Source organism: Leptonychotes weddellii, chromosome 3, assembly GCF_054177405.1.
Source record: "Leptonychotes weddellii isolate Sample4059 chromosome 3, ASM5417740v2, whole genome shotgun sequence".
Classification (NCBI taxonomy): domain Eukaryota; kingdom Metazoa; phylum Chordata; class Mammalia; order Carnivora; family Phocidae; genus Leptonychotes; species Leptonychotes weddellii.
The window spans coordinates 49,697,757-49,719,485 of record NC_138371.1 but is presented as its reverse complement, the minus strand read 5'-3'; the positions used below and the strand labels follow the sequence as shown (position 1 = coordinate 49,719,485).

The window sequence follows — 21,729 nt, the reverse complement described above, 5'->3', positions numbered from 1 at the left end:
TGGATTTAAATTTGAGTAGAAACTAATTTCGGTTAGGTCAAATGGGCAGATAGAGCTGGTTTGGCCCATTGTGGCTAGAGCGGCTTTGTGGCTAGTATCACAAAGCAGTGCCCGACCCACGGCGGATGGAGAAATGCCAGGATCTAGCACGGGTATTTTCCCCTGCGTCCTCTGCTATTTACACTGCTGGTTTAGAGGGTATTGGTAAGTGAATGGCTGAGATTATGGCTGGATAGTTAGTGTGTCTGGACATATTAAAGAAAGTAAGCTCTTAATAAAACAATTCTGAAAACAATATAATGTGAAGACGAAGTTATGAAAGGACCAGAAGAAAATAGATGTTTATATAATAATCTTGACTACATAAAAATTAAAAACTTGTATATGTCAAAATGCACAATAAAGAAAACTGAAAGAGAGCAGATAGATCTGGAAAAGTGCTTCTAGTATATAGAATAGGACAGGGGAAAGATTGCTCTCTTTAGTGTGTAAGAACTTTTATAAATTACTAATTTGTATGTTATTAAGAGAAAAAACCAAACGTCAGAACTGGAAAAATATGTAAAGGTTAGAAAAGACAGTTTACAAAAGAAGAAATACAAGCACGTTTTAAATGAAAGATGAGTAATGGAATGGGAATATCTTGTATAAAATATCCAGGGTGGGGGGCGCCCGAGGCGCTCAGTCGGTTGAGTGACCAGCTCTGGATTTCGGCTCAGGACATGATCTCAGGCTGGGGGGACTGAGCCCTGAGTCGTGTTGGGCTCCACACTCAGCATGGAGTCTGCTTGAGATTCTCCCTCTCCTTTTGCCTCAGCCCCTCCCTCCACTCAAGTGTACGCACGTGCTCTCCCTCTCTCGCAAAATAAATAAAATCTTTAAAAAAAAATCCCGTGGTCATCACCCTGCCTCTGGAAATTAATCTACCTAAACTTCATGTCAGATATATGACTCCCATTTTTTTCCCAATTATTTGAAGAGAAGGTATTTCTTCAAGACCCTCATATCCTATTTCCAAGGGCTCCCACCTCTTAAGCTATAGGTTTTTATATCTATTGTCTTACTTTTTAAATTATTCCATTTTGTTTTATTTTTTTAATTATTTTTTAAAAAAAGATTTTATTTATTTATTTGAGAGAGAGAGACAGCGAGAGAGGGAACACAACAAGCAGGGGGACTGGGAGAGGGAGAAGCAGGCTTCCCACGGAGCAGGGAGCCCAATGTGGGGCTTGATCACAGGACCCTGGGATCATGACCTGAGCTGAAGGCAGACGCTTAACGACTGAGCCACCCAGGCGCCCCTCCATTTTGTTTTATTGTTCAAAGGATATGAAAACAATCTAACTGAATGTTTATATATGTTCCTTTCAGAAATAAGTGAAACCAGTGAATCTCTGAAAACCAAAATGTCTGAACTTCGCCTCTACTGTGATCTCCTAATGCAGCAAGTTCATACTATCCAAGAATTTGTTCACCATGATGAGAATCATTCATCTCCCAGCATAGAGGTATACAAAGATGATCCTTTCGGGGCGCCTGGGTGGCTCAGTTGGTTAAGTGACTGCCTTTGGCTCAGGTCATGATCCTGGAGTCCCAGGATCGAGTCCCGCATCGGGCTCCCTGCTCGGCAGGGAGTCTGCTTCTCCCTCTGATCCTCCCCCCTCTCATGCTCTCTCTCTCAAATAAATAAATAAAATCTTAAAAAAAAAAAAAAAAAAAGATGATCCTTTCATGTCTGGTTATGCTTTATAATACCCTGGTGGGTGAGGTTCTTCCTGTAGGGTGGCAGAGAAGTGTTTTCAAAATGAGCTATTTTTAGCTATTTCGGGCTGTCCCTACTACAGACTCCAGATATCTGTAGGATCTTCTAGATTATATCTGTGCAACCAAGTAAAGCAGGAAGCAGCACATTTCTCCGGGGAATCAAGGCTGATTTTTGCAGCCAATCTGATGATTTGGAGGTTGGGGTGGGGAAGAAGCATTCCAGGCTTTGTTTTCTGGGCTGGAATCATTGGGCAACTGCTGTTCTCTTTCTTTTGGTAATAAGGTTCCAGTTTCAGGGACTGAGAATTGATAATTTAGCTTTATCAAAGAACTTTTTATTTTTTTTTATTTTATTTTATTTTTTTTTTAAAGATTTTATTTATTTATTTGAGAGAGAGAGAATGAGAGACAGAGAGCACGAGAGGAAAGAGGATCAGAGGGAGAAGCAGACCCCCCGCCGAGTAGGGAGCCCGATGTGGGACTCGATCCCGGGACTCCAGGATCATGACCTGAGCTGAAGGCAGTCGCTTAACCAACTGAGCCACCCAGGCGCCCCTATCAAAGAACTTTTTAAAAATGTCCTCAGAACGGTAATACAGGAATCAAATTTCAGATATGTGGGGCCTGACAATGAGATAGGTTCACACTTTGTGATAAAGGAGGATCAGTGGGCCCTACTGTTCTCTGGGTGAAAGGCCGGCATGGTTCCTAGTCTCCTTTTACCTAACTTGGGAGAAATGGGACAAGAAATCTTCCTGCCCCTCGAGGCTGTGGCCTTCTCCTGGTGGGGAGCAATCTTCTGTGAGGTCACCTTTAGTTGCAGGCATGTTAAACCCCAAGGGCATTTACTGTTTCACCACAAGCTCTCTGGAGGTAGGTGCCCTCACATTTGCTCTGCAGCTCAGTGACAGTATCAAGGACCTTCCACTCTGCCATTCTTGGTGTATTTGATTATTCCCCTAATGCCGAAGGCTTCAGGGTGACTGCCAAGGTCATGCAGATGCAGGAGGCAGTTGGGATAACCAAGGTGGAAAGAGACCTTCTCAACTTGCTGTCCTGGGCTTTTATCTGGGAACAAAAGTCTCAGCAACTCCTCAGCAGACTTCTTTTTTTTTTTGGTCTGGGTCAAAGGAAACTAAGAAATATCAATATTTGACAAAGGGTCATGGACTTGCCATGACTGGCTCAGACCAGTCTGTATTCATCCCCCAGGGTCAGGACACATTGCTGTCATAAAGAAAAGATTGGGGTTTGTATTCTACCAAGGACGAAGTGGGAGAAGGGGTTTGGAGTATATATGAGTTGCGCCTGCCACTAAGGAACTCTCAGGGTGTTCCATTGCTATGACCGCCTTCAGAATTTGGTTACTTAGAAAATTGCTGTTTAGGTTAGGTTTATCTAAGATACATTTTTGTACATAGTTTTTCTTTTTTTTTTTCAAATTTTTTTTTTTTAAAGATTTTATTTATTTATTTGAGACAGAATGAGAGAGAGAGAGAGAGCGCACATGAGAGGGGGGAGGGTCAGAGGAAGAAGCAAGCTCACTGCCGAGCAGGGAGCCCGATGCGGGACTCGATCCAGGGACTCCAGGATCATGACCTGAGCTGAAGGCAGTCGCTTAACCAACTGAGCCACCCAGGCGCCCTGTACATAGTTTTTCAATATGATTGGTTATTTGGTTTAAATGCAAAACTTATTTTTTCTTAGACTCTAATTTCATACACTGTTTGCTTGATAGACATTTTGTATTCATGTATTGCTTTAATTTTCTAAGGGAGTAGATTTTAAGTAGATTTGCATATAAGCTAGTAAGGTGTCTATTGGAGATAATGTTAAGTCACTTGATTAGAATGTGGTGCATGATTCCATATAGTTGTGTGTGAGTCTGTTCAACTCAGTGTGTAATTTTTCAGAACATGAATGAAGCCTCTTCTCTGCTTAGTGCCACATGTAATACGTTCATCACAACACTTGAGGAATGTGTGAAGATAGCGAATGCCAAGTTTAAACCTGAGATGTTTCAGCTGTCCCATCCGGATCCCTTGGTTTCTCCTGTGTCACCTTCTCCTGTTCAAATGGTTGGGAATTGTTTTTCTTCCAGTGATGTTGCATGTTTGTTTTTGTTTTTATTTTTAAGGGAGGAAGCTGGCAGTGGGAGGGGAAATAATCATCAGATTGAATTTTTTTTTTAGATTGTACTCATCTTCAGTGTTGGAGCCTCTCACCTCTTTGGGCTCAGCATGTACCAAGGTCCTGATTGCCTCCCCATGGAGAACTGTACCGTTTATCCCAGTGTGCCGGGAAAATATTATAATGCTCTGCGGGTGTTGTGACACAGAAGAGGTTGGGGGCACTGCTCTTCTTGGGATAAAATTAGGGATAAAATTAAGCAAAGGGATAAAATAAAGCGAATCGTAAACGTGTTGTAAGGGGTTTGAAGCAACACGATATAGGGAAAACAGTATTTTATAGTCAGTATTTGGAACTGAGCCCTCTGAGTAGGCAAGTTCTTTAATCTCTCTGGACCTCATTTTCTTCATCTATAAAATAAAAGGTCTCCTCCATCAGCAGGTCATTGCAAAGGGGCTGACCTGTTTAACACAGGTGCTTTGTGTTAGTTTCTTTCCTTCTGATTGCCCTGAACAAATACTCTCCCCCGGGGCGGTGGACTCCTTGTCCTTCCCAAGCTAATAAACTCACTTAGGCAAGCTGTGTGGAACTCGTAGGTGAGACAGAGTTTGATGAGACTTTACATTTCTTTCATCCACGTGTTTTCAGGAGCCCTTTTATAGAAGGAAGAATGCCACCTGGTACTATTTTAGCAATTACTTGAAGGCTTATTTGTTAGAAGAAAGAATAGGGTACAACTTATTCCTCGGTTCTTTTATCCACCCCAGCCAATTTAGCTATATGAGATTAACTAAAGATTATTATCTAAATTTATTTAGATCATTGTTTTCTAATCAATGTATGATGGGCTAATAATGTTATGTTCCTAGATTGGGCGCATTCAGGATGATATGACTGTAGATGTCTGTTCTAGTGCTATGTTCCTGAAGTTGATATATAAGGGGTACGCTGTTTTTTAAGGTGTCAAGTACAGACTTTACTACAAATACTACTGTATTTGACTTTATAGAATCAAATGCAATAAAACCACCTCAAAGCTGCCTTGTTTTTGTATTGAATTTCTGAGGAAAATGCCTTCTGTAACAAATGCTCTGTAGTCCAGAGAGGTCATATGTGTATTTTATGTCTAAGAAACTCTAATAACTGTCTGTTTTTAAATCAAAAACTTTTATCAGTAGCAACTTTACAGAAAGTCCAATAAGCTAATCTAAAAAATACTGGCTATTTTTACTTGCTTTGCCATTTTACTTCATACATCAAGGAAAAATTGTGGCTTATGATAATTAGTTCTGGAGACACAGCATGGAAAAAAGTTCAGACAGTCTTTTTGGGAAAATCTTTTTTTTTTCTTTTTAAAAATATGAGTAAATGGAAGATAAAGCTGTGAAAGATTTGAGAATTCTAAAACTATTTAAATTGATTTTTAAACTACTTTATGTAGTTAATCTCATTGTGTCCCTCCTAGAATAAATTTGCATTCAATTTTATTTCAAATCGTAATCAGTTCAAACAATTGTCATTTTGACCCACAGATTGAGTGATTATTGTAGTGGTGATGTCCTTGGGTGAGTAATCCCAAAGGACTTGACTTCTGTTAAAGGAGATGTTAATGTCCATTTGCAACTTGATGTCAATCATATTAGTGTTCCTGGACTACAAATTGGGTTGGTCATATCTGTTATCATAACTGGGACTTCTCAGAGCAACTGGTGGCTCCTGTTACAAATACAGCAGGCATTTACATAACACAGATGTTAGATTTGGACTTGTAAGACCCTTGAGCCCCTGCATATAAAAGCAACTGTCCTTAGCCTGTAGTATAAACTTTGCTTTTTTGCTACCTTGCTGAACATTGAAATAATCTGTTAATTGGGGCCCTCCTTCTATTTTTTTTGGTGGAGTAGTTGGATCTTTTAAATTAAGTTTAGTATTTGTCATATTTGTTAATGCTCTTAATCAGGTTTTTGAAAATTTTTTTAAATACATGTTTTAGAGACCTATTTGAGACTTAGGGTTCTTCTTCTGAGTTTTTTTTTTTTTTTTTTTTAATTTATTTGAGGCAGAGAGATAGAGAGAGAGAGAGAGCATGAGCAGGGGGAGGTACAGAAGGAGAGGGAGAAGCAGGCTCTCCGCTAAGCAGGGAGCCCGACGTGGGACTCAATCCCAGGACCCTGGGATCATGACCTGAGCCGAAGGCAGATGCTTAACCATCTGAGCCACCCAGGCGCCCTTCTTCTGAGTTCTTTAAAGACTTGAATTACTAATGCCATCTTCCATGAAAACCATACTTTAGAACATCTGTGTAACAGCTACCTGAATAATGAATTATAAAGAAAAGCTTTGCTACCAGACTCTTTTCCTGGCCTATAAGAAAAAGAGAGGGAGAGATATTTATTAGAATATTTTCTGGCTCGTTAGATATTCCGTTAAATAGTATGGTTTTTCTGGAGTGGTTATATACATTTTTTATATTTTTATATATATGTACACACATACATATATGATATATATAAAACATAAAATTTGGTTTTTATTATTGAGAAAAGAATCTAGCATATTTTTGATATGTGTTGGGAAAGGTTCCAATGAATGGTTTTTAGGGACAAAGCTTGACATTGTGCTGATAGTGTTGCTTGAGTCTGTAAAAGATAAATTTCTTAGCCAGTCATTTTTTTCATCTGAGCAAATTTGTGTTAATTATGATAACGATAATACATTAGAGCTGTATTATTCTACTTGATGTATGGATTATGCTCACTTTCTTTTTAAATTTCTAGATGAAGCGTTCTGTTAGCCATCCTGGTTCTTGCAGTTCAGAGAGGTAAAATAACCTTTTCTTTTAATCAAGTTCTCTCAGAATTATACCTACTTAGAGAAATTTTTTGGGCCTTTAACATGAAGTGGTGTGGGATGGAAACTTTTTTTGAGCAGAGCCTCGTTCTGATTTGCTTAGCATTATATCTAAGTATAGGGCCTAGCCCCAGTAGGTGAAGTCAGTGAAGATAAATGAGTGAATAAATTAACCAGCAAGGTAAGCACCTTGTCAGCTCTTGTACCTTTTTTAAATGTTTGAAATTACATCAAATGATGGTTGGTAGAAATCCATTTTTGAGGTATCAAGGGTCCAGTGATTAGGCTCACTTTATGACAGCTTTTTACAGTCATATATTCATGCTGATCTGTTGTTTTGTTAAGAATTAAAGATCTTACTGAAAAAAGAGAAAAACCAATTGACATTTTAAAGTGTATATTCATTATCAGCACATTTAAGACATTTATCCAATATCCCAGGCCACTAAAGTGTTTTTTATCTTGGTAGGTAAGTCTTTTAAGTTGCTCTGATTGTCTTATTTGGTTCTTTGGAAATTGGTGAAATTGTAGTGACATTAGCTTTTATTTTTCTACATTAAGAAAAAGTGCTAACTGAGCCCTTAGTATTGTCACTCCCCACCCCGTCCCCACCATGATTATATAACCTCTGAATTATCATATGCTCAGAGGAGCCCTGTGGTGTAAATATATATATCTCCAATCCTGTCAGGGAATGAAGAGTTTCACCAGCTGAATTTTCTAGAAAAACAGAAGCTTGATACCTTTTACAAACTTTTATTTTTGTGATAGAAGTTTTTCTGAACTGTATTTTATCTTTTCTACCTCTAATTAAATAAAATATAGTTAGAATTTTTTTTAAAAAGTTATTTATTTAGAGAGAGGGAGAGAGAAAGAGCATGGGAATGTTCAGGAGAGAGGGGCAGAGGGAAAGGGAGAGATGGTCTCAGGCAGACTCTGTGCCGAGCGAGAAGCCTGATAACACAACCCTGGGAGATCAGGACCTTGAGCCAAAACCAAGAGTTGGACGCTTAACCAACTGTGCCACCCAGCTGCCCCAAATATAATTAGAATTTTAAAATTATTTTTTTCTTGATGAATCAAGATAGTCACTAGGAACGGTAATATTGGGCTTTCCATACAGTGGCAGCTGAAGTGCTGTTGAGTGGTGATGATTTGCTTCTATGTTGGATATTTTAGATTGATTTTTCTAGTTTTCTGATTTTCTAGACTATATTTATTTGTTTTTAGTATTTATTAATTTATTTGAGAGAGAGCGAGTGTGTGCCAGCCGGGGGTAGGGGGGAGAAGGAGCAGAGGGAGAGGGACAAGCAGACTCCGCACTAAGAGCGGAGCCAGACATGGGCATGGGGCTCAATCTCACCACCCTGAGATCATGAGCTGAGCTGAAATCGAGAGTTGACGCTTCCCTGACTGAGCCAGCCAGGCGCCCCACAGACTGCTTTTTAAAATAGTTTTTGTAGCCTCCATTTGCCATGTCTATTTGTTCTTGCTGCTGTCAGTGAGTTGACCTCCAGCATGTTCCTTACCTACTTGCCTATCCCCTTCTCTCTGCTATTTTTGATCAGATATGGATTGACACTAGATACATGCACTTGTGAAGTCATAACTTTTAGTTTTCAAACATTGGTTAACCCTCTGATATGTCTACGGTCTCACTGGACTCTTCTCTATAAAAGAAGTTGCTTTATTTTACCCCCTTTCCATTTAGTTTGGCTCAGAGGTCATATTCAGGTTACCAGCTGGATTCTAAATGATTTGACTTGCCTGTGGTGTGACCTCTGAAGGAGTTGAATGTTGCTAAAATAGAAATTTGGAAATAAAAATATTTCCTCTTTCATTTGAAGAAGTCATTTAAAACTCCAGTTAAGGGGTGCCTGGGTGGCTCAGTTCATTAAGTGTCCGACTCGATTTCGGTTCAGCTCATGCGCTCAGGGTCATGAGATCAAGGCTCACGTCTGGTTCCTTTCTGAGTGTAGAGCTTGCCTAAGATTCTCTCTCCCTCTGCCCCTCCCCGCCCACCCGCACCCCCCACTCATATGCGGGCTCACTCTCTCTAAAAACAAAAAACAAAAATCACTGCAGTTAAGTTGAGGGTATTACAATGTAATGTGTTCTGTTTAATTTGTAGGAGTAGCCACTGTGTAAAAGAACCGGTATCTGCACTTCACCGACTCTCCCAGCGACGCCGAAGAACCTACTCAGATACAGACTCTTGTAATGATATTCCTCTTGAAGACCCAGATAGTGAGTTAAATGCAGCTCTGTCTCTTTCTTTGGCTTATTCTCCAGAATTGTTGTGGTGCTCTGTAAGTGTTAAAATAAACGAAGGATACTGATAGTCAACGCTGTACTTTGCCCTTGGATTCATTCCTTAATTCAGAGCCAGGCAAACAGCACACAATCCACAGAAGCTCCTATTTCCTCTTACAGACACCTTTGTTATTACCTAAGAAGTGCTGAATACCTCTGTGTAAGTGCTGTATCTTTGATTTATATATATATATATATATATATATATAACACATCAAAATGTTTTCTTCCCAGTACATTTTAGTAATCTCTTAGTAATGTTCTACTCCCACTATATTTACATTTCAAAAACATTTTAGAAGAAAGCGTGAATTGTGCGTAGGCTTCTAGGGGCAAGGTCTAAATTCAGAGAAAAAAAAATCAGCATTGTTACTTAAATAATTTGAAATGGCCAAGGAAAATAAATTTTTCCGGTGGTGGTGGTGAATTATAGTAGCATTTATTCCTGTACCTTTTTCTCCCTTTTTCTTTAAAGAGGCAGCATAAAGAGATTGAATACTTTAGGAAAGGTTTTGTGGTTTATGTTCAAATTTAGTTATTTTTCTCTTCAGAGAGAAAGCTTTTTCAAAGCTTTTGTTGAGTGGTGATGATTTGCTTCTATGTTGGATTTTTTTTTTTTTTAACTTTTTTTTTTTTTTTAAGATTTTTTATTTATTTATTTGAGACAGAGAGAATGAGAGACAGAGAGCATGAAAGGGAGGAGGGTCAGAGGGAGAAGCAGACTCCCTGCCGAGCAGGGAGCCTGATGCGGGACTCAATCCCAGGACTCCAGGATCATGACCTGAGCCGAAGGCAGTCGCTTAACCAACTGAGCCACCCAGGCGCCCTCTATGTTGGATATTTTAGATTGATTTTTCTAGTTTTTTGATTTTCTAGACTTTTTTGTTTTTAATATTTATTAATTTATTGGGGAGAGAGCGAATATGTCTCAGAATATCTAGTTAGACAGTGGTGACCATGATTTCTAGTGAACACAAATAGGGTCTTACTATTACAACTCCATTAGTAGACTTCTGCTTTTCAGAGTCTTTACTCTTGCCCATGAAGCATGTGTAATGGAAATTACATACAGTTCCTAGTTAGGGGACAGGTCATGTTCCAAGAATTTGTAAGTCTGCCGTTCAGAACACAGATTTTATTTCTCTTGTGGAAATGACATCATAAATGGTATTTCAATTTCTTTAGGTTGCCTGGAAGATCCCAGCTACTTCACATTGATTAAAATTTGTTTTACGGAACCAGAAAGTTAAACAGGTTTAATGAGGGGGGAGAGATAGAGTTCATGAAGGTGGTGGAGTTTGGAGAGGGACTGCTGGTCATTTTCAGATTTTTAGAAGGTGATGGCATCTTTTGTTGTTGTTGTTGTCCATTTCTCTTGCAGAACTGTTTATTGATACAGAGCACTACTCTGTGTTCATTGCCATTTTTGAATTTAAGTTGGGACAGTGGGTACAAGAAGGAAGGAAAAGGGGTGAGGGTGGGAAAGGGAAGGGAGAAGGAAACTTTCCCAGGCCAATTTAGTACAACTTGGAGGAGATAAGCGGAAGAGGGTTAGAGGTTAGGTGTGGGAGGCAGGTAGGGTAGATTCTGATTGAGCTTGTTTTTTCTGCCTGGTTTACGTGACCCTTTGAATCTAGAGCCCAGGAAAGAGTTCTCTATGCTGCCTGTGCTTTCCTCTAGATACTGCTCCTTTTTACTCTAAAGGGATCATTTTCATTTGTGATGGCGAAAATAATTTTTAAAAAAATCCAGCCATTTTTCTTAGCTCTCTTGTAAGCACCCTGGTTTTGAATTTTTGAAACCAATTTTCAGAAGCTCTCAGTGTGCATGCCTGACTCCATTTAGCATTCCCATAGTTAGCTGTTAAGGAGTGTAACAGAACTAGTCACACATACCTTCACACACATGTACGCATGTCCACACATACACACATGCATCCGTAGTTATATACAAACATATATCTCAGTTCTCTAGAACGTTTTTTAAGTTGGGAAGTGTGGCTAGAGAAGTTTTATCCTTAGATTTCCATCTGTTTATCCCAAAGTTTAGTGTCTCGGTTAGTTGACAAAGCAGAGACTGAATTAGTGCTCTTCTTTAGAAAGTACATGTTTTGCAATTGGGCAGTCTTAGTGGCTGCCCCACTAAGAATATCCCCAAATATTCTTTTCCTTGAGAGAGAAAACTTCTATTTTTTATTAACTAGATTTAAAAAAATTATAAAAGTAGTAACCGTTCATGGTAAATTCAAATAACATGTACACACAAAAGTGCAATTGTTTGGGAATGGGGCCATGCCAGTGTGTTTAGCTGTGTTCAGTTGGAGCTGCAGTGAGTTCTGTGAGTTGTATTCCACGTGGAAATATGGGAACCTTCAGTGTGAGGTACCTTGTCAGCTTTGCTCAGAAAGTCTTATGATGAGAAGAGTAAGACCTGAATTAGTCCTCATTCTGTTACCAGTTGTGTGATCTTGGGTTAGGCATTTTTTTGGATCTTGTTGTTTTGTTTTGTTTTTTTTCCCCCTAGAAAACAGGAAGGATACTAACAGCATTACAACAATCAGGCTGAAAAATCAGTAGGTAACTAAGACTACATTCACTTCTGCATATATTTGCTGAACTGCCCACTATGTGCCAACCATGGTTCTAGCAGTGAACCAAATATCTCTACTGCTGGTGGCCTTGTAATTTATTTCCTTAACTATGAAGTTTCTCCTTATGACTGCCAATAGTGGGACGGTGAGATTTTTCCCTATTAAGCAAATAGTCAAAGAAATTAATAGGAAGCTGAAGGAATTTCATGTCCCTAAATAGGAAATTTTTAAAAAAAATTTTTCCACAGAGAACTGGAGTTAATATCGATAGGATATTTAACCTTTTAATTAATTTCTTAATAGGACCCATTCACTGTTCAAGAAATACACTTAATGGAGATCTGGCATCAGCAGCCATTCCTGAAGAAAGCAGACTTACGGCCAAAAAGAAATCTGAATCGGAAGACCCTCTTCCATCCTTCTCTTCCTGAGGAGACGGAAGTGCCCAACTTCCTCTAAGTATTGCTATGCAAAAGCTGCTGTACTGAAACTATGTTATAGGGGGTGGTTTTTCCCTTAGGATTTCTCTGCACTTTATAGAATACTGTAAAACCAACAACAACAAAACAACCCACATACCTTCGAAGTGTATTTTATCTTTATATAGTTTATTTGCAAGAGTATTTTCCTAATAACTTCACAGTATGAATGTGCATCTTTTTTTTTTTTTTTTAAACAAATGATGGTGTAACATTTTGACCTCCATAAGGACAAATGTAGATATTTTTCTAAAAAACCATGAGGGACTGACGGATGAGTCAGTGTGTATTGTAGCTTATAAACATGAAATCTTAGAAACATAAGGTTTCTGTTTGACAGAAGTGTGGTATCTGTAACTTGTGCCATGGACCAAATGGTCACTTTAGCCCAGCTAAAAATGAGTTACGATAGCAGCTTGATGGTGATTCTATTGTATTCCCTTAAGCAAAAGGAAACATTTAATATTCTAAATATTTTTAGCCCCAATACCGTGACATACTGAGGATTTTTTTAAAAACCAGGCTGTGCTGTCCTTCATATGTGAAGTTGACACTACTGATTTGTCAATACCAAATGTTGGGTTAAAGTATTTAACTTTTATTTATTTATTTTTCTGTTGCATCAAAAAATGATTGCATCCTAACTTTTATGACCTACCAAATTTAAGATGTGTATACATTGTTATTTACATTGTTCTAGAAAAGAGGTGAATGTTGTAGTGACCTTGCTCACTTACACCAGAGAAATAAACGCCTTTCAGTGGAAGAGGATTTTAGTGCTTTTTTCCTAAAATAGACATTAAGCTGCTGTTGTAAGGTATTAATGTTTGCAGCTCTTTAGACTATCTAGAGACATTTTTTTATTTATGACTATTTATACAAAAAAGGAATTCTGTCAAGGTGACTGCTCTACATCACTTGAGAATGGCATTATTTAATTAAAGAACAAATAGCATTTTTTGGTAGTGCCTGTCCATACCTATTGTCATTGTTTGCCTTGTAAACTGTTTTTTTTTAATTCACTTTGGAGGGATGGTTTTGTCCAAGGTCTTGGATGAGGAGCACTTTAAAACAAACTGGTTTGGTGTTTTTAAGTTAATCACATGTTTAATAAATACATGGTTTTTGCATTCAAACTCATCATATAATACATTGTATTATTTACATTGTTGATACTCTGTCTAATCTTTATCAAGTGCTATTAGTGTTCTTTATTGCTTTGATTTTGTTTGTATATTTGGACTTTCTAGTGAATACACAAATGAGGCATGTTTTTAGGTTTGCTGCCTATGAGGTTAGAACAGTGTGGCCTATTTCACTTTAAATTTCTCTCATAGGTTTATGTGGAACATTTTTTTAAAGAGTTAATATTTGGTATTTACTTCACTAAAAATAAATCTGTAATTGTAAGTTTAAAATGGACATAAACAATCTAAATACATTAATATGCATTTAGATAAACTGTATGCTACTTAAAAGTATTTGTGATTTTAAATAGCACACAGGTCATTATATTAAGTGGAATTTTTTTTCTGCTCATATGTTGTATTTCATGTTTAATTTGAAAAAATTTTAATAATGTAGTAAGTTTCATGTTGAGCAAGTAATCAGAGTTTTTGCTTTTTGTCTTGGTAGTAAGAATTTGCGTAGTGATTAGATCATGAAAGTCAAGGTGCTACTGATAGGGAGTTTTTCAGGTCGGTATTTTTTTTTTCGAACCAGTAGGTTTATAATGAAAACACTATAACAGGCTTTTGAACTCATAGGAAATAAATCCATTTTTTATTGCTTTATCCAAAAAGATGAGTTCCTGAACAGTTTTCTGTAAATATTTTTTAAAATAAAATGCTATCGTTTCTGGGTCGTATCATTTTTTCCCCCTTGAAACAGGTGCTTTGAACAGGTGTTGCCATATTCCTCAGTATGGCTTTTATTGTTACTGGGCCTTGCTTTTTCCCCTTAGGAACCAACACATTTGTGAAATCATTTTTTGGGGGGAGTATAAATATATCCTGAATGACATCTAGAATTGATAGCATGAAGCAACCTATAAAGCTTCAGTGAACCTTGCGTTTTGAGGAGCCCTGTGTATGTTCAAGTATGGCCTGACTTTTCTGAATTTTAAGAAAAAGGTAAACCAAATAAGAACAGTTCTGTAAGAGTTTTAGCTTGTCAGAATTTTCTATAAGGTATAGGTATTGGTTATTCCTTTTTTGCTTTGTCTAGGCCTTGGGGTTATTGAGAAATTGGAGACTTTTGGTATATCATTGACCTTGTAAGCAAAGCCAGTGCTTGCTTTTCTTTCCGAGTGCCTGGTTTCTGTTGTATGGGAACCCAGGCCTCCATGGTTAAAGTGACTTGGATGCGAATTCTGTTCTAACTGGACTAAATTTGAATTCTGTTATGTTACCTTGAATTATTATGTTATCGTCAATCAGGACAAGTTGAGAAATGGATGCTGTCACTTGAATTTAAATTCTAAAGCAGGGGATAAAGTATCTTCATTTCCATAGTCACTATTTGACTTTGATCTTTGAAGGTGAAAGTTTGACCTTTGACCCTGAAGTGTAGTTTTTCATTGCATTATTAACACTTACTATTTAGAAATCATCATGAAGATCTCAGGAAATATATCTTTGTAATATATTACTATTATACTACTCTTAATACTAATTCCACATACATTATTATATCATTAATTTGGACTCTACCAGTTCTTCCCTTTTTTTTTTAATTAAATGAAGTGCCTCCAGGTCTGTCCTTTGAGCAGTGTACGTAGAGGGCATGTCCTGGCCTGAAAGAAAGCCTGGTGAGGGCTGCTGGAACTCCTTCCAGGAGGTCTCTCTTTTAGTAGCCCAGGTGGGGTAAGCAGGTTGTAGCTGGTAGAGAGGGTTTCCTTTTCTTGTCTTTCCAGTTCCCCAGTTTTCCTTTCTTTGAATTCATACCAAATTTGTCAATGAAAAACATTTAAAAAAAATTTAGCTTTCTTTTTATTAAAAAGTAACTCATGCACATACATAGTTAATAATGAAAAAAAAAGTTCCCCCTCATCCCAGCTTAGTGCCCTAGAGATAAGCACTTTCAACTCTTAGTGGTTTGTTCCTACTTGAAAATATATTGTGTTTCTTTTTCTTGATTTGTCAATTTCAGAAATGCTTTCTTGAGTTTCTTTCAGGGCAGGCAGGATTTGCTTTTCTTAGATCCCTACCTTCCCCCCGATTTCTTCCCCATCTCTCCCAATCTCCCAGTGTAGTTTAGCCAGAGATTTTCGTAAAATCAATAGCTACACAGTAACTTTCTCCCTTATCTGCTGTTTTGCTTTCTGTGGCTTCGCTTGCTTTGGCCTCAGTTACCCGCAGTCAGGCGCGGGCTGGAAGCAGGTGATCATCCTTATGTCATCAGGTCGTTAGTAGCCGAACACGTCGTCCCAGCGCCTGCGTCGTTCACCTCCCTTCGTCTCACACGCAGGCGTGTTCTCTCATGTCACCACGAGGAGAAGGGTGAGTACAGCACGATATTAGAAAGAGAGACCACGTTCACCGAACTTTTATTGCAGTGTATCATCCTAATTGTTCTATTTTATTATTAGTTGTTGATCTGTTACTGTGACTAATTTATAACTTAATCAGAGGTATATATGCGCAGGGAAAAACATAGTATATACTGGGTTCAGTGCTATCTGCAGTTTCAGGCGTCCACTGGGGGTCTTGGAACGGGTGCCCCAGGGATAAGGAGGGAGACTACTGTAAATGTTGGTCACTCATGAACCCCATGATGATCTGTCATTGTTTCTTCTCTACTAAAACCTTATTTTCCTAAGGATTAATAACTGCCTGATTTTAAAATTTTGCTGTTTTTTTATGTACCTATCACAAAGATTATCCGAAGGCTTAAGTGCTCAAAAACGTCATATAATCTGTCAATTCCTTTTTTTTTTTTTTGACCTTCGGAGACCTTTCTTCCACAATCCTTTGCCTTCTGCCATCTGGACTGTTGCTTTTCAGGCCCGTGCATGGCTCAGCAGTCATTCTGGGACCTATTTTGTTTTTTAGTCTTTTCCTGTTTATTGGATCCTATGACTTTCTCTTTCTTGATTTACTGCCCCTTTTTTGCTAAAGTGTATTCACCGCTGAAAACTTCTTAGGAAAAGGTGCAGGTAAAGATTTTGAGGCTTTACAGGTCTGAAAATGTCTCTACTCTTGATTGATTGGTAGTTTGGAGTATATGTTGAAAATAATTTTTTTCTCAGAATTTTAAAGTGCTGCATTGTCTTATTGTATTCGCTATTTTTGTGAGAATTCTGATACTAATTTTTAAATAGACCTGCTTTTACACTCTGGAAGCTTTTAGGAGCTTCTCCCTACTCCTGACATTTCATGGTGTTGTGTGGGTCTTTATTGATTCGTGCTGATGGGCACTCGACTTGGTGGAGTCCTTCAGTTAGTAGACTTGTCTACTTCAATTCTGGGAATATTTTTGTGTTATCTTTCTGATAATTTTCTCTCCACCATTTTCTCTAGCCTGTCTTTCTAGAATTTCTGTTATTTGAATGTTGGATCTTCCAGATTGATCCTCTAATTTAAAAAATTTTCCTTTCTGGTTGCTCATTGAGTTGTATTATATATTATCTTCTAGCTCTCTTGAATTTTTTTAGCTATGTGTTTTAATTTTTTTTTAAGATTTATTTATTTTAGAGAGAGAGAATGAGAGAGAGAGCGAGGAGGGGGGTGAGGGCCAGAGGGAGGGGGAAAGAGAGACTCTCAAGCAGACCCCCTGCTGAATCCGACATGGGCTCGATCTCACACCCTGAGATCATGACCTGAGCCCAAGTCAAGAGTCAGATGCTTAACTGACTGAGCCACCCAGGCGCCCCTGTATTTTAATTTCTAAGATTTTTTTTTTCTCTTTGTTCTCTTTTTTTTTTTTTTTAAATAATATCCTGTTGCATTTCAGTGGAGATCTTTTCTTTGGAGCTATTCGGTTTCTCTAGAAAGGACTCCTGGGGTTTGGTAGCAGGGTAGAAAAAGAGGACTGAGGACCCCACAGTTTATTTGGTGACTTTTACTTAATCTCCTACTTTCAGCCTCCCCATGTCCTCAGTCCCCTCGCCTGGCCCTTGCAGTCTTCTTTGGATGGTGACCCTCAGGTCACCTGTGGATGGAGGTTGGGGGTGGGTGGGTCGTCTGGCTGGGGAGAGGACCTGGAGTCCTGTTGCTTTTTTTTTTTTTTTTAAAGATTTTATTTATTTATTTGACAGAGAGAGACACAGCGAGAGAGGGAACACAAGCAGGCGGAATGGGAGAGGGAGAAGCAGGCTTCCCGCTGAGCAGGGAGCCTGATGCCGGGCTCGATCCCAGGACCCCGGGATCATGACCTGAGCCGAAGGCAGACACTTAACGACTGAGCCACCCAGGTGCCCCATGAGGTCCTGTTGCTTTTTATACAGACTTCTAGTCCTATGTTCATCCCTATACTTCACCCCTTTTTCTGTAACACCTGGTACTTCCAAGTCCTGAACTTGTTAGGTGCTTGGTAGAATGTATTTGTTGGCTTCTCTCTTCTGGGTAGTAAGGCTTTAACTTCCTCCTTTCTGCTAGGTTATCACACCTCCTCCTGGCTTTTATTTTTACAAACTCTCTTAAAATCTCATGGTTCTGTAGTCTGTTCTCTTTGTCTTTATGAATTAATAACATTTATATTCCTTTAATGTCTTTTTGGTGGGGTTTGGAGGTAGAGAAAATAAATACAACTGGTCAGTCTACCATATTTGACTGGAAGTCTAGCTTTGAATTCAAATAGTGTGTAGAAAATAAAATTTCTTGAGTATCATTCTGTGATTTATTATTTCCACTCTCTAATGATTTTTAATTAATATGATTGATTCTACTATATTACCTCCCTCATAGGGTGTTAGGATTAGAAGAGTCAGTGCATATGGACCATTCCGAACAGAGCCTGCCTGGCCCGTGGTATGTGTTAAGTCAGCGTTAGCCACTGTTAATATTGTTGTTACCGTGATGGTTTTTACGACTATCACGCTTAATCCAGTAATCCATTTAGACTTGGATTAAGATTCCTAAGATTTTCATCATAGGAGGAATTATTCACATATGGGAAAATCTAGTGTTTGATAATTTGGCCCTACATTTAGCTAGACTTCACATGAAATGTTCAGGTATTAAAGGTTATCTTTCTAAGACACATTAAAGCCTTAAAAGTCCAGTCAGTAATTATTACCGTATACGTTTTTAAAAGTATGTAATAACGATTTTGATGTGTTTTTAAGCTTTATTGGTATTGCGTTTTGATCATCTAAATATGAAGTGAGGAAAATAAACTTCTGGAGATGATTGTTTATTATGCCTTATCTACAGCCAGTAGATGTAATACTCTTTGAATATATAGGGTATAGAAATAGAGAAATGGTGGTCTCCAGTCTCTGGATCTATGACCTTGTGAGTGGCTGTACAGTTTTCAGAAAATGTGAATTTATGCATCAGAATGTCTGCATTTGCTCAAGTTTAAGTATCTCCTTTGTATCTAGATTGTATGATAACACTGAATTCTACTTTTTAGAGGTGAAGTGGGATTAGTGCTCACACTCCTGTTTTTATGGGTAGTGAGCTGCATACTTTGGAGAAGGATTTTTCTTTTTTTGAAGGATTTTTATTTATAAGGAGTTTTGAATTCTCTCTCACTAGAGCCCAGTGGTTGTGACAATGGCTGTAAATATTAATACCACTAGACAGGAGGAATTTTCCTACAAAAGGAATGTGAATAAACCTCTTCGCAAATTATCAGGTTAACTTTGGTAGTACAGATGAAACAGGGAGACATGGCCAGGGTTAAAACCATGCCTGGCATTAGCTTGATGCTGGCATTTCCCCCCCTTCCCTAGATGCGAATATTATTGTGCCCCTTTATTATTTGCTTTGATATTTTATCTCTGAAGCTTTGATGTCTGCAGCTTTGGAGCCCTTATGCTGCCTTTTCTCCAAATGCAGTAACTAATCTAGCATATTTTCATAAGATAGAATTTTTCTTTTCTGTCCCATAATGTGCTTCCCCCAAAAAAGTCTTTTATTGGTCTCTTTGATAATAAAACATTTGTAACACTTACTACGGGCCGTTTGCTTTACCTCATTATACCCTTATAACAAAGATACTAAAGTACAGGCATACAAAAATACCCAAAATATGCAGAACCAGGATTAACTCCTACGTGACTGATCAGCATGATGAACATTTTGTTACTATATCCTGAAATTCTAAGTGTTTACATTATCTGTTTTATTTAGTATTTTTAGTTCATGTGCTTCTAGACTAGTGTTAGTTGCTGAATAAATAACCCACAAAAGCCAGAATTTACAGCAGGATGGATTAGATTTTTAGTAATTGTGATGGATAAAACAAGTGAATTAATGTACAGGGATATTAACAAATTAAGCAATTCCTTTGACATCAGTGAAGGAATAGTTTTATGTGGGTGATGTATTCAGAATATCAATGAGGAATAAAAAGTATGACTGTAATGAATTCTTCCTTAGTTCTATCGTCACAGTGAGAGGAGAATGCTGTTGATAGTCTTTGTGCTTTTGAAAATTTGTCGCAAAGACTGTTTTACGCACTTAACTCTCAGTATGAAGTATATTACCGGGTTTGGTAGCCCAGGGGCAGTTAAGAACAGAGGTGAGAGAATAGTGTCATGAAGGGGGCTGTAGCCCCCATGAGCTGTATCCACACACTCTGTTCTTGGCAGCCTCTCTTGGCATTAAGCAGGCAGAGGTGGTCATTTCGGATGAGGTTAGCAGTTTCGGAATAAAGACTAATGTGCAATGAAGAGGAGGCGTTCTAGGGGAACTTGTCAGCCCCACTCCGTGCCATCATCTTCTCCCCGGACTCTGGACTTCAGTTTCTGAGAGAGCTGGGTTATTTCCCACCCTTTCTCTTATTTATTTATTTTTTTTGAAGATTTTATTTTTTTAAGCAGTACCTGAATATGTTCTCTTTATTAAGTTATCATTTAGACGATATGAAGAAAGTGAAATTTCGCCTTGATAGCCCCATTGCCCCTCAGATAACCACTCTTCTTTGGAGTGTACCCTTACAGACCTTCTCCCGATGCACTAACTTTTCTTTTATGTAGGTGTACGTGCAGTTGCTCAGATTAGCTCTTCGATAGCAAGGTGGCACGTCTCTATGGTGCAGCTGGTAATAAAGAAGGACGTAACTCCATATACTTCACAAGTATTTTTGGTGTGTGACGGTAGAATAATTCTGGCCTCTGCTGTTGTTGACCTGACCGGCACTTCAGCTCTTTTATTTTCTTTTCAATCCCCCTATGCAAGGAGCTATGACTTGACTGCTTTTTTCTGGATAACTAGAATGAGGCCATTTTCTTTTGAAAGGCAATCGTAGAATTTCTAGTGCTTTTCTTTAATTGTGTGTGCACGAATGTGTATGCAAGTATGTCTGGACGTATGGTTTCTTGGTTGTGGACAGTGGAACCTGGAATTGTTTTGTTTTGAGATACAGCTTTACATTGAGTTTCACAATTGATTTTACAAGTGGAGCTACAGAGGATAAAACAAGTTTGCTGGAGAAACTACCATGACTCAGTCAAAACAGAGTTGTTTTTTATTTGTTTGGCAGCAATCAAAAGTGTGGCCCAGACACAGCAAGTGTGAAGCATCCAGATTTCTGTCTTGGAATGTATACGTGTCCATGTGATTAAAATCTTTATTTGACAAATTTACATGGTAAATGAGCATACAATAAATATCTTTTAAGTCTTATCACCCGAATCAGACTGTACTTGAATTAAATAGGAGATTTCTTTTCTTTTTTTTTTTTTTAAGATTTTATTTCTTTATTTGACACAGAGAGACACAGCGAGAGAGGGAACACAAGCAGGGGGAGTGGGAGAGGGAGAAGCAGGCTTCCTGCGGAGCAGGGAGCCCGATGCGGGGCTCGATCCCAGGACCCTGGGGTCATGACCCGAGCCGAAGGCAGACGCTTAACGACTGAGCCACCCAGGTGCCCCTAAATAGGAAATTTCTATCCTGTGTCCTTTTCTGTGGTCTTTGTGCTTGCTAGGAGTTGCTAGGTCGTCCAGGTGTTTGAGCATGCGTCAGAGGTAGCATACCCGGAAGATTGCCTGGGGTCCCTTGCTATGCTGCCTCAGGCTGGGTGAGGCCTTACAGTACAAGTAAGATATGCCACTGGTATTTGGCTTATTATTTGTTGTTTGTTTGTCTTCTTGTTTTGCAGTGGCCGGCCGGAGAGAAGTGTGCGGCAATAAATAACCTGTGGTTTATAGCATTGTGACCATGGATGGCAGACTGTCTTTTTTTTTTTTTTTCCTTCTGTGCCAACTCTGACCAGTTAGCTATAGCTTCCAGGGATTCTGAGTTTGAGGCTGGGATCAGCAGAGCGTAAGCCACCTACCTGATGAATGATGTCTGTCATGGGCTTTGCGGGAGGCTGTGGGGAGTGGCGGCAAGGGTTTTCTGTCATCCAGAATATAGGGCAATGATTATGGTTGGACTCTGCGTAACTTTGCTAGATTACATTTTTTAAGCACTCACAATAAACAAAGTTGAA

General features: G+C 38.6%; 1 protein-coding gene across 1 annotated transcript in view; it reads left to right on the top strand.

Moving 5' to 3' along the window:
* PLEKHA3 (pleckstrin homology domain containing A3) overlaps window positions 1–20,921 on the top strand; it is a 34,393-nt gene extending 13,472 nt beyond the window's left edge. Inside the window, exons 4-8 of the mRNA XM_006733233.3 lie at window positions 1,372–1,508; window positions 3,678–3,842; window positions 6,672–6,715; window positions 8,876–8,991; window positions 11,951–20,921. Coding sequence (XP_006733296.1) covers window positions 1,372–1,508; window positions 3,678–3,842; window positions 6,672–6,715; window positions 8,876–8,991; window positions 11,951–12,078 — 590 coding nt within the window. The 3' untranslated portion in view covers window positions 12,079–20,921. The remainder of the gene's footprint in view (window positions 1–1,371; window positions 1,509–3,677; window positions 3,843–6,671; window positions 6,716–8,875; window positions 8,992–11,950) is intronic.
* Window positions 20,922–21,729: the final 808 nt, after the last annotated feature.